The sequence below is a fragment of the Carcharodon carcharias genome, chromosome 5 (assembly GCF_017639515.1).
Source record: "Carcharodon carcharias isolate sCarCar2 chromosome 5, sCarCar2.pri, whole genome shotgun sequence".
Classification (NCBI taxonomy): Eukaryota; Metazoa; Chordata; class Chondrichthyes; order Lamniformes; family Lamnidae; genus Carcharodon; species Carcharodon carcharias.
Window position 1 is genome coordinate 52,532,607 of NC_054471.1, and position 20,015 is coordinate 52,552,621.

General features: G+C 55.3%; 1 protein-coding gene across 1 annotated transcript in view; it reads left to right on the forward strand.

Annotated features, from left to right (window-relative positions):
* Positions 1-20,015, forward strand: part of bves (blood vessel epicardial substance) — a 74,351-nt gene that overhangs the window by 29,521 nt on the left and 24,815 nt on the right. The window contains exons 4-5 of the mRNA XM_041187347.1: positions 10,858-11,237; positions 18,361-18,485. Coding sequence (XP_041043281.1) covers positions 10,858-11,237; positions 18,361-18,485 — 505 coding nt within the window. The remainder of the gene's footprint in view (positions 1-10,857; positions 11,238-18,360; positions 18,486-20,015) is intronic.

Sequence of the window (20,015 nt, forward strand, 5' to 3'; positions counted from 1 at the left end):
ATGTGTTTGTGAGCATGTGTCGTGGCCGCACTCTCTCCAGTGTGTGAGCGGGTGTCGTTGCCGCGCTTTCTCCAGTGTGTGCGTGAGCAGGTGTCGGGGCCGCGCTCTCTCCAGTGTGTGAGCAGGTGTCGGGGCCGCGCTCTCACCAGAATGTGAACTGGTGTTGGGACTGCGCTCTCTCCAGTGTGTGAGAGGGTGTCGGGACCGTGCACCCTCCAGTGTGTGAGCAGGTGTCGGGACCGTGCACCCTTCAGTGTAAGAGTTGGTGTTGGGGCCGCGCACCCTACTGTGTGTGAGTGGGTCCGTGCTCTCTCCAATGTGTTTGTGAGCGTGTGTCGGGGACACGCCCTCTCCGGTGTGTGTGTGAGCGGGTTTCGGAAACGCGCTCTCACCAGTGTGTAAGCAGGTGTCGAGGCCGCGCTCTCTCCAGTGTGCGAGCGGGTGTCGGGGCCTCGCTCTCCCAGTGTGTGAGCGGGTGTTGGGGCCGCGCTCTCTCCTGTGTGCGAGCGGATGTCAGGGCTGCGCTCTCCCAGTGTGTGAGCAGGTGTCGGGACCGCGCTCTCTCCAGTGTGTGAGCAGGTGTCGGGACCGCGCTCTGTCCAGTGTGTGAGCGGGTGTCGGGGCCGTGCTCTCTCCAGTGTGTGAGCAGGTGTCGGTGTCACACTCTCTCCAGTGTGCGAGCGGGTGTCAGGTCCGCGCTCTCTCCGATGTGTAAGCGGGTGTCGGGGCCGCGCTCTCTCCAGAATTTGAGCGGGTGTCGGGGTCGCGCTCTCTCCAGTGTGCGAGCGGGTGTTGGGACCGTGCACCCTGCAGTGTGTGAGCGGGTGTCGTGTCCGTGCTCCCTCCAGTGTGTGAGCGGGTATCGGGACCGCTACACTTCAGTGTGCGAGCGGGTGTCAGGGCCGCGCTCTCTCCAATGTGTGAGCGGGTGTCGGGAAAGCGCTCTCTCCAGTGTGTGAGCAGGTGTCGGGACCGCGCTCCCTCCAGTGTGTGAGCGGGTGTCAGATCCACGATCTCTGCAGTGTGCGAGTGGGTGTCGGGGCCGCGCTCTCTCCAGTGTGTGAGCGGGTGTTGAGACCGCGCATCCTTCAGTGTGCGAGCGGGTGTCGGGGCCGCGCTCTCTCCAGTGTGTGAGCGGGTGTCGGGACCGTGCACCCTCCAGTGTGTGAACAGGTGTCGGTGTCGCACTCTCTCCAGTGTGTGAGCGGGTGTCTAGGCCGCGCTCTCTCCAGTGTGTGTGCGAGCGGGTGTTGGGTCCACGCTCTTGCCAGTGTGTGAGCAGATGTCGGTGTTGCACTCTCTCCAGTGTGCGAGCGGGTGGCAGGGCCACGCTTTCCCCAGTGTGTGTGTGAGCGGGTGTCGGGGACCGCGCTCTCACCAGAATGTAAGCGTGTGTCGGGGCCGCGCTCTCTCCAATGTGTTTGTGAGTGGGTGTCGGGGCCACGCACCTTCCAGTGTGTGACCGTGTGTCGGGACCGTGCACCCTCCAGTGTGTGAGCGGGTGTCTAGGCTGCGCTCTCTCCAGTGTGTGTGTGAGCGGCTGTTGGGTCCACGCTCTTGCCAGTGTGCGATCAGGTGTCGGTGTCACGCTCTCTCCAGTGTGCGAGCGGGTGTCTGGGCTGCGCCCACTCCAGTGTGTGAGCAGGTGTCGGGGCCGCACTCTCTCCAGTGTGTTAGCAGGTGTCAGGGCCGCACTCTCTCCAGTGTGTGAGCAGGTTTTAGGACCACGCTCTCTCTAGTGTGTGAGCAGGTTTCAGGACCACACTCTCTCCAGTGTGTGAGCAGGTTTCAGGACCACACTCTCTCCAGTGTGTGAGCGGGTATCGGGACCGTGCACCCTCCAGTGTATGAGTGGGTGTTGGGGCCGCGCACCCTTCAGTGTGCGAGCGGGTGTTGGGGCCGCCCTCTCTCCAGTGTATGAGTGGGTGTCGGGACCGCGCACCCTTCAGTGTGCAAGTGGGTGTCGGGGCCATGCTCTCTCCTGTGTGCGAGCGGGTGTCGGGGCCGCGCTCTCCCAGTGTGTGAGCCGGTGTCAGGGCCGTGCTCTCTCCATTGTGCGAGCGGGTGTTGGGTCCACGCTCTTGCCAGTTTGTGAGCAGGTGTCAGTGTCGCACTCTCTCCAGTGTGTGAGCGGGTGTCGGGGCCGCGTTCTCTCCGATGTGTAAGCGGGTGTCGGGGCCGTGCTCTCTCCAGTGTGTCAGCGGGTGTCAGGACCGCGCTCTCTCCAGTGTGTGAGCGGGTGTCGGGGCCGTGCTCTCTCCAATGTGTGAGCGGGTGTCGGTGTCGCACTCTCTCCAGTGTGCGAGCGGGTGTCGGGTCCGCGCTCTCTCCGATGTGTAAGCGGGTGTCGGGGCCGCGCGCTCTCCAGAATTTGAGCGGGTGTCGGGGCCACGCTCTCTCCAGTGTGTGTGTGTGCGGGTGTCGGGGACGCGCTCTCTCCAGTGTGTGAGCGGATGTCAGGATCGTGCTCTCTCCAGTGTGTGAGCGTGTTTCAGGACCGCGCGCTCTCCAGTGCACGAGCGGGTGTCGGGGCCGCGCTCTCTCCAGTGTGCGAGCGGGTGTCGGGTCCGCGCTCTCTCCGATGTGTAAGCGGGTGTCGGGGCCACGCGCTCTCCAGAATTTGAGCGGGTGTCGGGGTCGCGCTCTCTCCAGTGTGTGAGCGGGTGTTGGGACCGTGCACCCTCCAGTGTGTGAGCGGGTGTCGGGGCCGCGCTCTCTCCAGTGTGTGTGTGAGCAGGTGTCGGGGACGCGCTCTCTCCAGTGTGTGAGCGGGTGTCGGGATCGTGCTCTCTCCAGTGTGTGAGCGTGTTTCAGGACCACGCGCTCTCCAGTGCACGAGCGGGTGTCGGGGTCGCGCTCTCTCCAGTGTGTGAGCGGGTGTCTAGGCCGCGTTCTTGCCAGTGTGTGTGTCATCGGGTGTTGGGTCCACGCTCTTGCCAGTGTGTGAGCGGGTGTCGGGGCCGCGCTCTCTCCAGTGTGTGTGTGAGCGGGTGTCGGGGACGCGCTCTCTCCAGTGTGTGAGCGGGTGTCGGGATCGTGCTCTCTCCAGTGTGTGAGCGTGTTTCAGGACCGCGCGCTCTCCAGTGCACGAGCGGGTGTCGGGGCCGCACTCTCTCCAGTGTGCGAGCGGGTGTCGGGTCCGCGCTCTCTCCGATGTGTAAGCGGGTGTCGGGGCCGCGCGCTCTCCAGAATTTGAGCGGGTGTCGGGGTCGCGCTCTCTCCTGTGTGTGAGCGGGTGTTGGGACCGTGCACCCTCCAGTGTGTGAGTGGGTGTCGGGATCGTGCTCTCTCCAGTGTGTGAGCGTGTTTCAGGACCGCGCGCTCTCCAGTGCACGAGCGGGTGTCGGGGCCGCGCTCTCTCCAGTGTGCGAGCGGGTGTCGGGTCCGCGCTCTCTCCGATGTGTAAGCGGGTGTCGGGGCCACACGCTCTCCAGAATTTGAGCGGGTGTCGGGGTCGCGCTCTCTCCAGTGTGTGAGCGGGTGTTGGGACCGTGCACCCTCCAGTGTGTGAGCGGGTGTCGGGGCCGCGCTCTCTCCAGTGTGTGTGTGAGCGGGTGTCGGGGATGCGCTGTCTCCAGTGTGTGAGCGGGTGTCGGGATCGTGCTCTCTCCAGTGTGTGAGCGTGTTTCTGGACCGCGCGCTCTCCAGTGCACGAGCGGGTGTCGGGGCCGCGCTCTCTCCAGTGTGTGAGCGGGTGTCTAGGCCGCGTTCTCGCCAGTGTGTGTGTCATCGGGTGTTGGGTCCACGCTCTTGCCAGTGTGTGAGCGGGTGTCGGGGCCGTTCTCTCTCCAGTGTGTGTGCGAGCGGGTGTTGGGTCCACGCTCTCTCCAGTGTGTGAGCAGGTGTCGGGTCAGCGCTCTCTCCACTGTGTGAGCGGGTGTCGGGACCGCGCTCTCTCCAGTGTGTGAGCGGGTGTCAGGACCGCGCTCTCTCCAGTGTGTAAGCGGGTGTCAGGGCCGCGCTCTCTCCAGTGTGTGTGTGAATGGGTGTCGGGGCCGCGCTCTCTCCAGTGTGTGAGCGGGTGTTGGGGCCGTGCTCTCTCCAGTGTGCACGCGGGTTGCGGGCCGCGCTTTCTCCAGTGTGTGTGTGAGCAGGTGTCAGGGCCGCGCTCTCACCAGAATGTGAGCGGGTGTCGGGGCCGCGCTCTCACCAGAATGTGAGCTGGTGTTGGGGCTGTGCACCCTCCAGTGTGTGAGCGGGTGTTGGGACCGTGCACCCTTCAGTGTGCAAGCGGGTGTCGGGACCGTGCACCCTCCAGTGTGTGAGCGGGTGTCGGGACCATGCACCCTCCAGTGTGTGAGCGGGTGTCGGGACTGTGCACCCTCCAGTGTGTGAGCAGGTGTCGGGGCCGTGCTCTCTCCAGTGTGTGAGTGGGTGTCGGGGCCGTGCTCTCTCCCGTGTGTGAGCGGGTGTCGGGGCCGCGCTCTCACCAGAATGTGAGCTGGTGTCGGGGCCGCGCCCTCTCCAGTGTGTGGGCAGGTGTCGGGACCGTGCACCCTCCATTGTGTGAGCGGGTGTTGGGGACGCGTTCTCTCCAGCGTGTAAGCAGGTGTCGGGGCCTCACTCTCTCCAGTGTGTGAGCGGGTGGCGGGGCCATGCTTTCCCCAGTGTGTGTGTGAGCGGGTGTCGGGGACCGCGCTCTCACCAGAATGTAAGCGTGTGTCGGGGCCGCGCTGTCTCCAATGTGTTTGTGAGTGTGTGTCGGGGCCGCGCTCTCTCCAGTGTGTGACCGTGTGTCGGGACCGTGCTCTCTCCAGTGTGTGAGCCGGTTTTGGGACCGCGCACCCTTCAGTTTGTGAGTGGGTGTCGGGGCCACGCACCTTCCAGTGTGTGAGCGGGTGTCGGGACCGCGCACCCTCCAGTGTGTGAGCGGGTGTCTAGGCTGCGCTCTCTCCAGTGTGTGTGTGAGCGGCTGTTGGGTCCACGCTCTTGCCAGTGTGCGATCAGGTGTCGGTGTCACGCTCTCTCCAGTGTGTGAGCGGGTGTCGGGGCCGCACTCTCTCCAGTGTGTTAGCAGGTGTCAGGGCCGCACTCTCTCCAGTGTGTGAGCAGGTTTCAGGACCACACTCTCTCCAGTGTGTGAGCAGGTTTCAGGACCACACTCTCTCCAATGTGTGAGCGGGTGTCAGCACTGCGCTCTCTCCAGTGTGTGAGCGGGTATTGGGACGGTGCACCCTCCAGTGTATGAGTGGGTGTTGGGACCGCGCACCCTTCAGTGTGCGAGCGGGTGTTGGGGCCGCCCTCTCTCCAGTGTATGAGTGGGTGTTGGGGCAGCGCACCCTACTGTGTGTGAGTGGGTCCATGCTCTCTCCAATGTGTTTGTGAGCATGTGTCGGGGACACGCCCTCTCCGGTGTGTGTGTGAGCGGGTTTCGGGAACGCGCTCTCACCAGTGTGCGAGCGGGTGTCAGGGCCTCGCTCTCCCAGTGTGTGAGCGGGTGTCGGGACCGCGCATCCTTCAGTGTGCGAGCGGGTGTCGGGGCCGTGCTCTCTCCTGTGTGCGAGCGGGTGTCGGGGCCGTGCTCTCCCAGTGTGTGAGCCGGTGTCAGGACCGCGCTCTCTCCAGTGTGTGAGTGGGCGTCAGGGCCGTGCTCTCTCCAATGTGCGAGCGGGTGTTGGGTCCACGCTCTTGCCAGTTTGTGAGCAGGTGTCGGTGTCGCACTCTCTCCAGTGTGTCAGCGGGTGTCAGGACCGCGCTCTCTCCAGTGTGTGAGCGGGTATCGGGGCCGTGCTCTCTCCAATGTGTGAGCAGGTATTGGGGCCGCGCTTTCTCCAGTGTGTGAGCGGGTGTCGGGGACGCGCTCTCTCCAGTGTGTGAGCGGGTGTCGGGATCGTGCTCTCTCCAGTGTGTGAGCGTGTTTCAGGACCGCGCGCTCTCCAGTGCACGAGCGGGTGTCGGGGCCGCGCTCTCTCCAGTGTGTGAGCAGGTGTCGGTGTCGCACTCTCTCCAGTGTGCGAGCGGGGGTTGGGTCCACGCTCTCTCCATTGTGTGAGCGGGTGTCGGGGCCACGCTCTCACCAGAATGTGAGCTGGTGTCGGGGTCGTGCACCCTCCAGTGTGAGAGCGGGTGTTGGGACCGTGCACCCTTCAGTGTGCGAGCGGGTGTCGGGACCGTGCACCCTCCAGTGTGTGAGCGGGTGTCGGGACCGTGCACCCTTTCAGTGTGCGAGCGGGTGTCGGGACCGTGCACCCTCCAGTGTGTGAGCGGGTGTCGGGACTGTGCACCCTCCAGTGTGTGAGCGGGTGTCGGGGCCGTGCTCTCTCCAATGTGTGAGCGGGTGTCGGGGCCGTGCTCTCTCCAGTGTGTGAGTGGGTGTCGGGGCCGTGCTCTCTCCAGTGTGTGAGCGGGTGTCGGGACCGTGCACCCTCCAGTGTGTGAGCGGGTGTCGGGACTGTGCACCCTCCAGTGTGTGAGCGGGTGTCGGGGCCGTGCTCTCTCCAGTGTGTGAGTGGGTGTCGGGGCCGTGCTCTCTCCAGTGTGAGATTGGGTGTCGGGGCCGTGTTCTCTCCAGTGTGTGAGCGGGTGTCGGGGACGCGCTCTCTCCAGTGTGTGAGCTGGTGTCGGGGCCACGCTCTCTCCAGTTTGCGAGCGGGTGTCAGGGCCGCGCTCTCTCCAGTGTATGAGCGGGTGTTGGGGCCGCGCACCCTCCTGTGTGTGTGTGGGTCCATGCTCTCTCCAATGTGTTTGTGAGCGTGTGTCGTGGCCGCGCTCTCTCCAATGTGTGAGCGGGTGTCGGGAAATGCTCCCTCCAGTGTGTGAGCAGGTATCGGGGCCGCGCTCTCTCCAGTGTGTGAGCTGGTGTCGGGGCCACGCTCTCTCCAGTGTGTGAGCAGGTGTCGGGAACGCGCTCCCTCCAGTGTGTGAGCAGGTGTTGGGGCCGCGCTCTCTCCAGTGTGTGTGTGAGCGGGTGTCGGGACCGCGCTTTCTCCGGTGTGTAAGCGGATGTCGGGGCCGTGCTCTCTCCAGTGTGTGAGCGGGTATTGGGACCGTGCACCCTCCAGTGTATGAGTGGGTGTTGGGGCCGCGCACCCTTCAGTGTGCGAGCGGGTGTTGGGGCCGCCCTCTCTCCAGTGTATGAGTAGGTGTTGGGGCTGCGCACCCTACTGTGTGTGAGAGGGTCCATGCTCTCTCCAATGTGTTTGTGAGCGTGTGTCGGGGACACGCACTCTCCGGTGTGTGTGTGAGCGGGTTTCTGGAACGCGCTCTCACCAGTGTGCGAGCGGGTGTCAGGGCCTCGCTCTCCCAGTGTGTGAGCGGGTGTCGGGACCGCGCATCCTTCAGTGTGCGAGCGGGTGTCGGGGCCGTGCTCTCTCCTGTGTGCGAGCGGGTGTCGGGGCCGTGCTCTCTCCAATGTGCGAGCGGGTGTTGGGTCCACGCTCTTGCCAGTTTGTGAGCAGGTGTCGGTGTCACACTCTCTCCAGTGTGTGAGCGGGTGTCGGGTCCGCGCTCTCTCCGATGTGTAAGCGAGTGTCGGGGCCGCGCGCTCTCCAGAATTTGAGCGGGTGTCGGGGTCGCGCTCTCTCCAGTGTGCGAGCGGGTGTTGGGACCGTGCACCCTCCAGTGTGTGAGCGGGTGTCGTGTCCGCGCTCCCTCCAGTGTGTGAGCAGGTATTGGGGCCGCGCTTTCTCCAGTGTGTGAGCGGGTATCGGGGCCGCGCTCTCTCCAGTGTCTGAGCAGGTGTCGGGGCCGCGCTCTCTCCAGTGTGTGTGTGAGCGGGTGTCGGGGACGCGCTCTCTCCAGTGTGTGAGCGGGTGTCGGAATCGTGCTCTCTCCAGTGTGTGAGCGTGTTTCAGGACCGCGCGCTCTCCAGTGCACGAGCGGGTGTCGGGGCCGCGCTCTCTCCAGTGTGTGAGCAGGTGTCGGTGTCGCACTCTCTCCAGTGTGTGAGTGGGTGTCGGGGCCACGCTCTCACCAGAATGTGAGCTGGTGTCGGGGCCGTGCTCTCTCCATTGTGTGAGCGGGTGTCGGGGCCACGCTCTCACCAGAATGTGAGCTGGTGTCGGGGCCGTGCACCCTCCAGTGTGAGAGCGGGTGTTGGGACCGTGCACCCTTCAGTGTGCGAGCGGGTGTCGGGACCGTGCACCCTCCAGTGTGTGAGCGGGTGTCGGGGCCGTGCTCTCTCCAGTGTGTGAGTGTGTGTCGGGGCCGTGCTCTCTCCAGTGTGTGAGTGGGTGTCGGGGCCGTGTTCTCTCCAGTGTGTGAGCGGGTATCGGGGCCACGCTCTCTCCAGTGTGTGAGCAGGTGTCGGGGCCGCGCTCTCTCCAGTTTGTGTGTGAGCGGGTGTCGGGGACGCGCTCTCACCAGTGTGCGAGCGGGTGTCAGGGCCGCGTTCTCTCCAGTGTATGAGCGGGTGTTGGGGCCGCGCACCCTCCTGTGTGTGTGTGGGTCCATGCTCTCTCCAATGTGTTTGTGAGCGTGTGTTGTGGCCGCGCTCTCTCCAATGTGTGAGCGGGTGTCGGGAAATGCTCCCTCCAGTGTGTGAGCGGGTGTCGGGGCCGCGCTCTCTCCAGTGTGTGTGTAAGCGGGTGTCGGGACCGCGCTTTCTCCGGTGTGTAAGCGGATGTCGGGGCCGTGCTCTCTCCAGTGTGTGAGTGGGTGTCGGGGCCGTGTTCTCTCCAGTGTGTGAGCGGGTGTCGGGGCCGTGCTCTCTCCAGTGTGTGAGCGGGTGTCGGGGCCGCGCTCTCTCCAGTGTGTGAGCGGGTGTTGGGGCCGTGCTCTCTCCAGTGTGTGAGCGGGTGTCGGGACCGCGCTCTCTCCAGTGTGTGAGCGGGTGTCGGGACCGCGCTCTCTCCAGTGTGTGAGCGGGTGTCGGGGCCGTGCTCTCTCCAGTGTGTGAGCGGGTGTCGGGACCGCGCTCTCTCCAGTGTGTGAGCGGGTGTCGGGTCAGCGCTCTCTCCGATGTGTAAGCGGGTGTCGGGGCCGCGCTCTCTCCAGAATTTGAGGGGGTGTCGGGGTCGCGCTCTCTCCAGTGTGTGAGCAGGTGTCGGGGCCGCGCTCTCTCCAGTGTGTGTGTGAGCGGGTGTCGGGGACGCGCTCTCACCAGTGTGTGAGTGGGTGTCGGGGCCTCGCTCTTTCCAGTGTGTGAGCGTGTGTCGGGGCCGCGCTCTCTCCAGTGTATGAGCGGGTGTCGGGGCCGCGCTCTCTCCGGTGTGTGAGCGGGTGTCGGGACCGCGCACCCTTCAGCTTGTGAGCGGGTGTCGGGACCACGCACCTTCCAGTGTGTGAGCGGGTGTCGGGGCCGCGGTCTCTCCTGTGTGTGAGCGAGCGGGTGTCGGGGCCGCGCTCTCTCTGCTGATGCCCATTTTAGTCGATGCTGGGCGCTGCTGTGGGACGGGGTTTATTTTAAAGCATCTCCCGGGTCTTGTTGCAGTTTCACATCGCGGACACATTGTTACTCACCCCTCCCCCCCCCCCCCCCCCCCCCCCAACCTCCAGCAAAACCCCTCGGCCCGTGTCTGGGAGCTGGCTGCCGGCGGCGAGGTAAACTTGTCTTGTTTCTGTGGAAGTAAAGTTTGGAGCCCCCTCCCCATCTGCAGTGAGTGTGGAGTTCCCAGCAGCGTCTCGGCGGATAGATTGCGAGGGGCCGGTAAATGATATTTTCCTTTGGAGCCGAGATGGGAGCGGGGCTGAGGGCGGCAGGGATGGGGGCTGATGGTGGGTCTGCAGTTTGTGGCGGTGAGTCAGAGAGAGAGAGATAGCGGGGGGGGGGGGGGGGGGTGATATGGAGAAGCTGCGAATGGTTTTGTACAGAGCCCATGTCGCGAAGGGCGGCGGTGGCTCTGCCCGTCTGTCTCCCCCCCCGTCTGTCTCTCCCCCCGACCACCACCCACCCCCCCGTCTGTCTCCCCCCCCCACCACCCCCCCGTCTGTCTCCCACCCCCACCACCCCCCCGTCTGTCTCCCACCCCCACCACCCACCCCACCCCCCCGTCTGTCTCCCACCCCCACCACCCACCCCCCCGTCTGTCTCTCCCCCCCGACCACCACCCACCCCCCCGTCTGTCTCCCCCCCCGACCACCACCCACCCCCCCGTCTGTCTCCCCCCCCCACCACCCACCCCCCCGTCTGTCTCTCCCCCCGACCACCACCCACCCCCCCGTCTGTCTCTCCCCCCCCCACCACCCACCCCCCCGTCTGTCTCTCCCCCCCGACCACCACCCACCCCCCCGTCTGTCTCCCCCCCCACCACCCCCCCGTCTGTCTCTCCCCCCCCACCCCCCCCGTCTGTCTCTCCCCCCCCACCCCCCCGTCTGTGTCTCCCCCCCCCACCCCCCCGTCTGTGTCTCCCCCCCCCACCCCCCCGTCTGTGTCTCCCCCCCCCACCCCCCCCGTCTGTGTCTCCCCCCCACCCCCCCGTCTGTGTCTCCGCCCCCACCCCCCCGTCTGTGTCTCCCCCCCCACCCCCCCCGTCTGTCTCTCTCCCCCCCACCCCCCCCGTCTGTGTGTCTCCCCCCACCCCCCCCCCCGTCTGTCTCTTCCCCCCCCCACCCCCGTCTGCTGTTTCCCCCCCCCCCCCCCCCCCGTCTGTCTCCTCCCCCCCCCCCCCCCCCCCCGTCTGTCCCCGGCCGGCTCTCTCTCCCCCCTCCCCCTCCCTCCTCCCTTCCCCTCCCCTGTCCCCGGCCGCCTCTCCGCTAACTACCTGCCCCCTCGGTTGAACATCTGCAAAACCGCCCGCATCAACCGGAGAGGCTTTTGCAAACTGATCACTGTCAACACAGTCGCCACTGTGCAATGGCCAAGCGCGTTGCTAAGTTGCAGCTATTTGCATGGACAGAATTCTTTACCAGGCCTATTTTTTCTTTTTTGAAAACCCAGCTTCCAGCTTTTGGCACCTTTGTTCTATGTTTTTGATGCAGTAACGGGCAGCCCCCCGGGTGCTGGGCGGTTTATGCTCAGAGCCCCGGACTGTGCCTGTGCCCCCCGCCCCCCGGACCAATAAACTCCGAAGTTGATGTATTTCTGTTAAATGTTTTCAGGCTTTGCACAATGAACGCTACGTCAGGTAAAAGCCCCTGGGCTTTCCGCTCCCTTTTGGTGAACACCACCTTTGCTACTTCGGATTATGGCTTCAGCAATTGGGTGGACCCGATTTCCAATCAGACCGAAAGCTGCGACAACTGGAAGGAAATCCATCATTTAGTCTTTCACGTCGCCAACTTCGGCTTCGCCGTTGGGCTGCTTATTCCCACCACCATTAAGATCCACATGCTACTTCTGCGCGCTATGATGAGCGTAGGTAAGCCGCGAGTTGCAGAAAACACGGGGCGGGGAGAACGTTCTGGGAGTTCGGGGTCAAAGCCCACTCTTGAGATTGTATAGTGTGATACAATTATTGGTAGTAACAATGTGCTTTAAATCCAATGGAGTTGTGCCGACCTGTAATAATGGATAATATATATGAGCTCTGTGGATTCTCTTTTCCACCTTGTCTTAGGCTTCTTTCTAAAATAAGGGTACCACAGGCTGCACTTAAGGCTGCGGGCATAGTCGGTCATTGGTTCTGAAAATCGACAGCTTTGGGTGTGGAGAAAAAAGATTTGCCTCAAAATTGGCTTAAGCAGTTCTATATAAGGACTGGCATTGAGTAGTGTGCCAGTGGGTGCAATGTAGAGTGACAAAGTTAATATTTCAAGTATTGGCATGCTTAGAATTTGAAGGTTACGCTAAGGGCATTGGGTGTATCTGAAAGACAGATTAGAAGGATATGCGAGGAATGAAGACAACAGGGGAATGAAGGGAAGCCAGATCCCAGAAGAATGCAAGCTGAAGAAAGCCAGGCATGTGGGATGGTGAAAATGACATGGGGAAACTAGACAAAGCAGATGGCTAAAGGAAATTGAATAACATGGAACTTAAAAGAAACTATAAAACATTATGCAATCATAGAACAGCACAGAAGGAGACCATTCAGCCCATCATGTCTGTGCCGGCTCTCCGAATGAGCAAATTCACCTCGTGCTATTCCCCCACCTTCTCCCTGTAACCTTGCACTTTCTTCCTTTTTGGATAATAATCCAATTCCCTTTTGAACGCCCCGGTTAACTCTGCCTTCACCATGTCCTCAGGCAGTGCATTGAAGATTGCAACCACTTGCTTTGTGAAAAAGTTTTTCATGTCTCCATTGCTTCTTTAACCAATACCCTTAAATCTGCATCCTCTTGTTCACGATCCATCCACCAGTGGGAACAGTTTTTCCCTATCCACTCTGGCCAGATCCCTCATGATTTTGAATACTTCAATCAAATCTCCAGTCAGCCTTCTCTTATCCAAGCAAAACAATCCCAACTTCTCCAATCTATCTGGGAACTGAAGTTCCCTAACCCTGGAACCATTTTCGTAAATCTTTTCTGCACTATCTTTAATGACTTCACATCTTTCCTAAAGTGTGATGCCTAGAATGAGACAGAATACTTCAATTGAGGCTGACCAAGTGTTTTATAGAAGTTTAACACAACTTCCTTGCTCTTGTACTAGATGCCCCTATTAATAAAGCCGAGGATACTGTATGCTTTATTAACAGCTCTCTCAACTTGCCCTGCCACCTTCAATGACCTATACACCAAGCACATATATACCCAGATCCCTCTGCTCCTGCACCCCCTTTAGAATTGTACCCTTAGTTTATATTATCTCCTCATTCTTTCCTACCAAAATTTTTTTTTCTCTTTATTCTTTCATGGGATGTGGCATCACTGGCAAGGTTAGCATTTGTTGCCCATCCCTAACTGCCCTTCTAATGAGTGGCTTGCTAGGTCATTTCAGAGGGCTGTGGACCTGGAGTCACATGTAGGCCAGACCAAGTAATGATTGCAGATTTCCATACCTGAAGGATGTTAGTGAACCAGTTAGGATTTTATGACAATCAATGTTAATTTCATGGTCACCATTACTAAGATGAGCTTTCCATTCCAGATTTTATTAATTGAATTTAAATTCCATCAGCTGCTGTGATGGGATTTGAACCCATAGAGCATTAGCCTGGGCCACTGGTTACTAATCCAATGACATTACCACTACACTACCATCCCCCCGTAAATGAATCACTTCACATTTATGTGCATTGATTTCATCTGCCATTTTTCCATGGTGGCATATTAGGAATGAAGCCTCATGGCGTCAAGTCAAGCATAGGCAAGGAAACTGTGTGTTGATTACCACCTAATCCCCACCCCCCAAGCTGATGAATCAGTCCTCCTCCATGTTGAACACTACTTGGAGGAAGCAATGGGGGTGGCAAGGGTGCAGAATGTACTCTGGCGTGGAGGTGTGGGGATTGTTGGGGGGAGTGGGACCACTTCAATGTCCTGCACCAAGAGTGGCTTGGTAGCACCACTACCAAACTATTATCCTAAAGGACATAGTTGCTAGACTAGGTCTTTTATTTTATTCATTCATGAGATGTGGGCATGGCTGGTTAGGCCAGCATTTATTGCCCATCCCTCGTTGCCTTTGAGAAGGTGGTGGTGAGCTGCCTTCTTGAATCGCTGCAGTTCATGTGGTGTAGGCACATCCACGGTGCTGTTAGGGAGGGAGTTCCAGGATTTTGACCCAGCGACAGTGAAGGAACGGTGATATATTTCCAAGTCAGGATGGTGAGTGCCTTGGAGGGGAATATCCAGGTGGTCATGTTCCCATCCATCTGCTACTCTTGTCCTTCTAGATGGTAGCAGTTGTGGGTTTGGAAGGTTCTGTCTAAGGAGCCTTAGTACGTTCCTGCAGTACATCTTGTAAATTGCACTGTGCGTCCTTGGTGGAGGGAGTGAATATTTGTGGATGGGGTGCCAATCAGGTGGGCTGCTTTGTCCTGGATGGTGCCCAGCTTCTTGAGTATTGTGGGAGCTGCACTCATCCAAGCAAGTGGGGAGTATTCCATCACACTCCTGACTTGTGCCTTGTAGATGGTGGACAGGCTTAGGGCAGTCTGCATCAGTTGGCGAGGGAACCAACAAGAGGGAAAGACTAACTTGGCCTCATCCTCACCAATCTACCTGTTGCAGATGCATCTGTCCAGGGCGTATTGGTAGGAGTGACCATCACATAATCCTTGTGGAGATGAAGCCCCATTTCACATTGAGGATACACTCCACTGTGTTGTGTGGCAGTAAAGCCATGCTAAATGAGATTTCAAACAGATCTAACAACTCAAAACTGGGCATACATGAGGCACTGTGGGCCATCAACAACAGCAGAATTATATTCAACTACAATCTGTAACCTCATGGACTGGCATATCTCCCACTCCACCATTACCATCAAGTCAGGGGATTAACCCTGGTTCAATGAAGAGTGCAGGAGGGCATGCCAGGAGCAGCACCAAGCATACCTAAAAATGAGATGTCAACCTTGTGAAGCTACAGTACAGGATTACTTGCGTGCCAAACAGCATAAGCAGCAAGTGATAGACAGAGCTAAGCGATCTCACAACCAACAGACCAGATCTAAGCTCTGCAGACTTGCCACATCCAGTCGTGAATTGTGGTGAACAAAGAACTAACCAGAGGAGGTTCCACAAATATCCCCATCCTCAATAATTGGGGAGCCCAGCACATCAGTGTGAAAGACAAGGTTGAAGCATTTGCAACCATCTTCAGCCAGAAGTGCCGAGTGGATGATCCACCTTGGCCTCCTGAGGTTCCCGGCATCACAGATGCCAGTCTTCAGCCAACTTGATTCACTACGTTTGATATAAAAAACAACTAAAGGCACTGGATACTGCAAAAGCCTTGGGCCCTGATAACATTCCGGCAATAGTACTGGAGACTTGTGCTCCAGAACCAGCCACAACCCTAACCAAGGTGTTCCAGTACAGCTACAGCACTGGCACCTACACAGAAATATGGAAAATTGCCCAGGTATGCACTGTCCACAAAAAGTAGGACAAATCCAGCCTGGCCAATTACCGTCCCATCAGTTTACTCTCAATCATCAACAAACAATGGAATGGGTCATCGACAGTGCTCTCAAGCAGCATTTTCTCAGCAATAACCTGCTCACTGATGCTCAATTTGGGTGCCAGCAGGGTCACCCAACTCCTGACCTCATTACAGCTTTGGTTCAACATAGACAAAAGAGCTGAACTCCAAAGGTGAGGTGAGAGTAACTGCCCTTGATATCAAGCCAGCATTTGACTGAGTGTGGCATCAAGGAGCCCTAGCAAAGCTGGACCCAATGGGAAACGGGGGGAAAACTCTCCACTGGTTGGAGTCATACTTAGCACAAAGAAAGATGGTTGTGGTTGTTGGAGGTCAGTCATATCAACTCCAGGACATCACTGCAGCAGTTCCTCAGGGCAGTGTCCTTGACCCAACCATCTTCATCTGCTTCATCAATGACCTTCCCTCCATCATAAGGTCAGAATTGCACAATTGACCATTTGAGCCTCCTTAGATACTGAAGCAGTCCATATCCAAATGCAGCAAGACCTGGACAATATCCAGGCTTGGGCTGACAAGTGGCATATAACATTCATGCTATACATGTGCCAGGCATTGACCATCTCCAATAAGAGAGAATCTTACCATCTCCCTTTGACATTCAATGGCATTATCTTTGCTGAATCCCCACTATCAATATCCTGGAGGATATTGACCAGACACTGAACTGGACCAGCCAAATAAATACTGTGCCTACAAAAGCAAGTCAGAGGCTGGGAATTCTTTGGAGAGTAACTCACTTTCTGACTCCCCAATGTCTGTCCACCATCTACAAAGCACAAGTCGGGAGTGTGATGCATAGTGGCAGCAGTGTGTATCATCTACAAGATGCACTGCAACAACTTATCAAGGTTCCTTTGAAAGCACCTCCCAAACTCTTGACCTCTACCACTCAGAAGGACAAGGGGGAGCAGATGCATGGGAATGCCATCATCTGCCAGTTACTCTCCAAGCTGCACACCATCCTGACTTGGAATTATATAGTGGTTCCTTCACTGATGCTGGGTCAAAATCCCGGAACTCCCTTTCCAATAGCCCCTACACCACATGGTTCAAAAAGCTGGCTCACTGCCATCTCAAGGGGAATTAGGGATGGGCATTAAATGCTGGCCTAGCCAGTGGCACCCACATCCTATGAATGAGTAAATAATAAAAAATTAAACCCTTCACGTGTATGAATTATCTCCTCTTTCACCAGGATCTGGGCAGCAGCATCTTCCTTGGTAATGACAGATGGAAAATATTCGTTTCATACCTTGGCTATACACCCTGTCTCCTTGTGTAAATCCCCTTTTTGGCCTCTTATTGCCCCCACTCCAAAAACCACCATTTTACTATTAGTGTGCCTACAGGAGATTTTGAATCTCCTTTTTTATGTTAGCTGCCAGTCTCTTTTCATATTATCTTCTTTGCTCATCTTATTTACTTTTTCACTTCCCCCTGAACCTCCTACATTCAGCCAGGTTCTCAGTTGTGTTATCCACCTGACATCTGTCATGAAAGCACATTTTTTTTTCTTCACCTTGATCGCTATCTCTTTTGTCATCCAGGGAGCTCTGGATTTGTTTGCCCTACCTTTCACCTTCATGGGAATATACCTTGACTGTACCTGAACTATTTAAAGACAGCACCTTATTCAGTTACAGTTTTGCCTGCCAACCTTTGACTCCCAATTTATTCAGCTCAGATCCATTTGTACTCCATTGAAGTTGGCTTTCCCCCAGTTAATTATTATTACCCTAGGTTGCTCTTTGTTCTTTTCCAACCTAAACCTTACGATACAATGATGATTATCCCCTAAATGTTCTACTGATATTTGATCTTGTTGGCCCACCTCATTCTCAAGAACCAGGTCTAGCAATGCCTCCTTTCTTGTTGGACTGGAAACATACTGCTGGAGAAAATTTTCTTGAACGTGCTCCAGGAACTCTTGCCCCTCTCTGCCCTTAACACAACTACTATCCCAGTCCATATTTGGATAATTGAAGTTCCCCCATTGTAAATACTCTATAATTTTTGCACTTCTCTGTAATTTCCTTGCAAATTTGTTCCTTTATATTTTTCCCACTAGATTATCTCAACACATTTCCTTCTTTCATCATTGCTGCTGTGATTTTAATACTTGTGGTTCTTTTATTCTCATATCAAACATGGATGGCCTTTTTCTCAGCATGGTTACTGGAAATTGTCCTTTCCAAGGGATGATTCGGATGGTGCACATTGTTTGCTGATTAACTATGAACAAATACAACATAGGAACATACAACAGCTTTCAAAGCGAGTTGATAACTATTGGAAATAGCGTTTAATGGAATTTTCACCCTCATTCAGTCATGTGAACCCCTAAATTTAGTAATATTAAACTTGTATAGAAATGGCTTCTATAGAAATTTATTGAGGTGTTTTCACTGTTAAAGCTGTGGAGCTAAGTAATTCCTGTGGACTTTGACAGTGTGGAAATCAAAGAACCTGGGAGTAGAACCTGTTTCTATCAGATCTGCTGCATTTTTTTACCCTGAATCAAAAATCCATTGTGCGTGGGCATATTCTGCTCTTTTTTGTGATGGACAGTGGGGAAGAAGCTATCCTAGTAGGATGACATTGACGTCCTAAATCCTGCTTCATTTGGTCCAGCATATCGTAAACTCACTTCTTGCAGGCACTTCGTTCCAGTCGGAAATGGAGCCCAGCAACTTTTACGTCTTTTCTTTTTATAAATATGTAACTCCTTCTCGAAGTGGTAAATTGAAAGTCAAGCTTTGTGAGCAGCATCTGGCAGGGCCAGCCCTGGTATGATCCGGCAAATGCCACAACTAAGTTCCTTCCACACCCACTCACTGGAATAGCTGCCCTCGTTGGGTACCGATCCTGGGATTTCAGATACGCCGAGTACTGGAGCCATATGACACACCAAAATTTTAACCCACACACTCCTAGTGATGCAATACCTGCCAAATGATATTATAATGCAGCCTCTGGTGATTTTTTTTTCAGTATTTCTATGACCAAATTATGTATATTAAGAAAATTGCAGATGTACAATAGTGAGTTTAAGGTAGTAATTAAAGCCTAGAGCTCTGATAACAAGAAATATTAACTTTCATGGTTTATGATGTAACAAGAACTGCTCAAATGAGCTACTTTCATCTAAATTAGTGCCAGCCATCTAGTATTCAGTACAGCCTGGAAATGACTGCAGGCGATTTTGTCATTTATTTTAAATGGGTTACTTTTTAAAATAGTAGACAGATGAGTGCCTTAGTCTGTATAATTGTCATTTACAGTAATTTATAGCAATGTATCTTCATATGTTCTTCTTCAATTAGGACCCCCCCCCCCCCCACCTCTCCGTACTTGGCACCTGTATAAGACCGTTTCTATGACAGGGGCTTTTAGGTTGACTAGTTTTGATTTTTCCTTTCACAGGTTGTGCACTCTTCATTGTGTGGGCAGTGCTTTATCGATGTGCTTTAGACATATTGATCTGGAATTCCCTGTTTCTTATTCTCAACATGTTGCATTTCCTCTATCTGTTGTACAAGAGGAGGCCTGTAAGTATGGAACAATTTCTGAGGTTTATTTTCCTCTGATAGTGCACTGTTAATGCATTCAGCTGAAACCCTGTTGTATGCTATTTTAGGATAAGAGCAGGTTAACAACTATCTTAAAAGGGTGCATAACAAGTATGCTAGCAGTGAAAATTACACTCCTTGGCAGTTTGCTTCTAATCTTTTAAGTGCAGTAAAATTTTGAAATTTTACTCTAGACATCTAGAGTAAAATATTGGTAAGTACCCATTGTAGACCAGAGACATATCAGAGGGACAATCTCTTCTGGTTGGGAAATGTGTCATGATGTGATCAGCTGTCTCATTGGTGTGGATGTTTGGATTATCCCCAGCAGGTCGAAGAACTTAAACCAAATTTTTGAACTCCATTTATAGAGAAATTGTATCACTTAAATGTACATTTTTTGATTAATACCCCTCTCTTGGAAAAAAATGGCAAGATTCTGTCTTGGAAAACTGTTCTTACTTGGAGTATAAAGTACAACTATGCTAATGGTAAGAATTTTCAGTTAATACATCTTGGCCTGGATTTTGCTATGGCTATGTTGTCAGTATCACTATAGTTACTCCACTGAAACCGACAGCAACATTGGGTGTCTGGACAGGCACAGAATAATATGGAAATCCAGAAATTACTGCCATTGAAAAACCCCTGAAAAAGTTGCACCTTGTTGAACGAGGTGTAACTGGGTTTTTTTTTTATGGTGTATTAACTTCATAATTATTGCTGACCACCCATATTGGCCCTGAGAAGCTAATTTTATATTTGTAGAAAGTCAAATTTCTCCACATGATTTACGTTTTAAAAATAAAATTTCTTTCTAAAAGTCTGTTTATCTTTAGATTCTATCTTAACACAGTCAATCATTTGTTTTGATGTATGAAAATTTAAAAGGGAAGGAATTGAGGTGCTTTTAGCCTGCTAGTTTATTGTGTGTGAATGCTTCAGTTGGATTGGTTATCTCCCTGCCTGCTGATATCACTGCTACTGCATGCTAAAACATCCTGTGACTTGGCGCCAGACTTAAACTGCCATTGGGAAAGGGGAAATCCCCATCAAGGGACATCACTAGATCTTTGTGGGTAGCTTTCATTTGAGGTCTTGCTTCTCCACTGGCTGCAAGGTCTGGGCCATTGAATTTATGATACTCTAGCAGCACCTCATTCAGTGCCCAGGGCTCTTAATAATACAGGTGCCTGCTTCCTTGAAGTGGAACCATCGAATAGAAATGCAGCAGGGGAAAGCTACAGTACTCAATACCGAAATGACAAGATCTAAGCTTGATTCTCCATGTGGCGATATTTTGCTCTCGTAGGAATATAGGGCGGGATTTTCCACACCCGTCCGCTGCTGGGATCTTCCGGTCCCGCCGCAAGTCAATGGACTTCTGGCTGGGGCACCGCCTCGCCCACGACGGATCCCACCCATGATGGGGCTGGAAAATCCCAGCCAAAGGAACAGGAATCAGCCATTTAGTCCCTTAAGTCTGTTCCAACATCCAGTGAGCTCCGA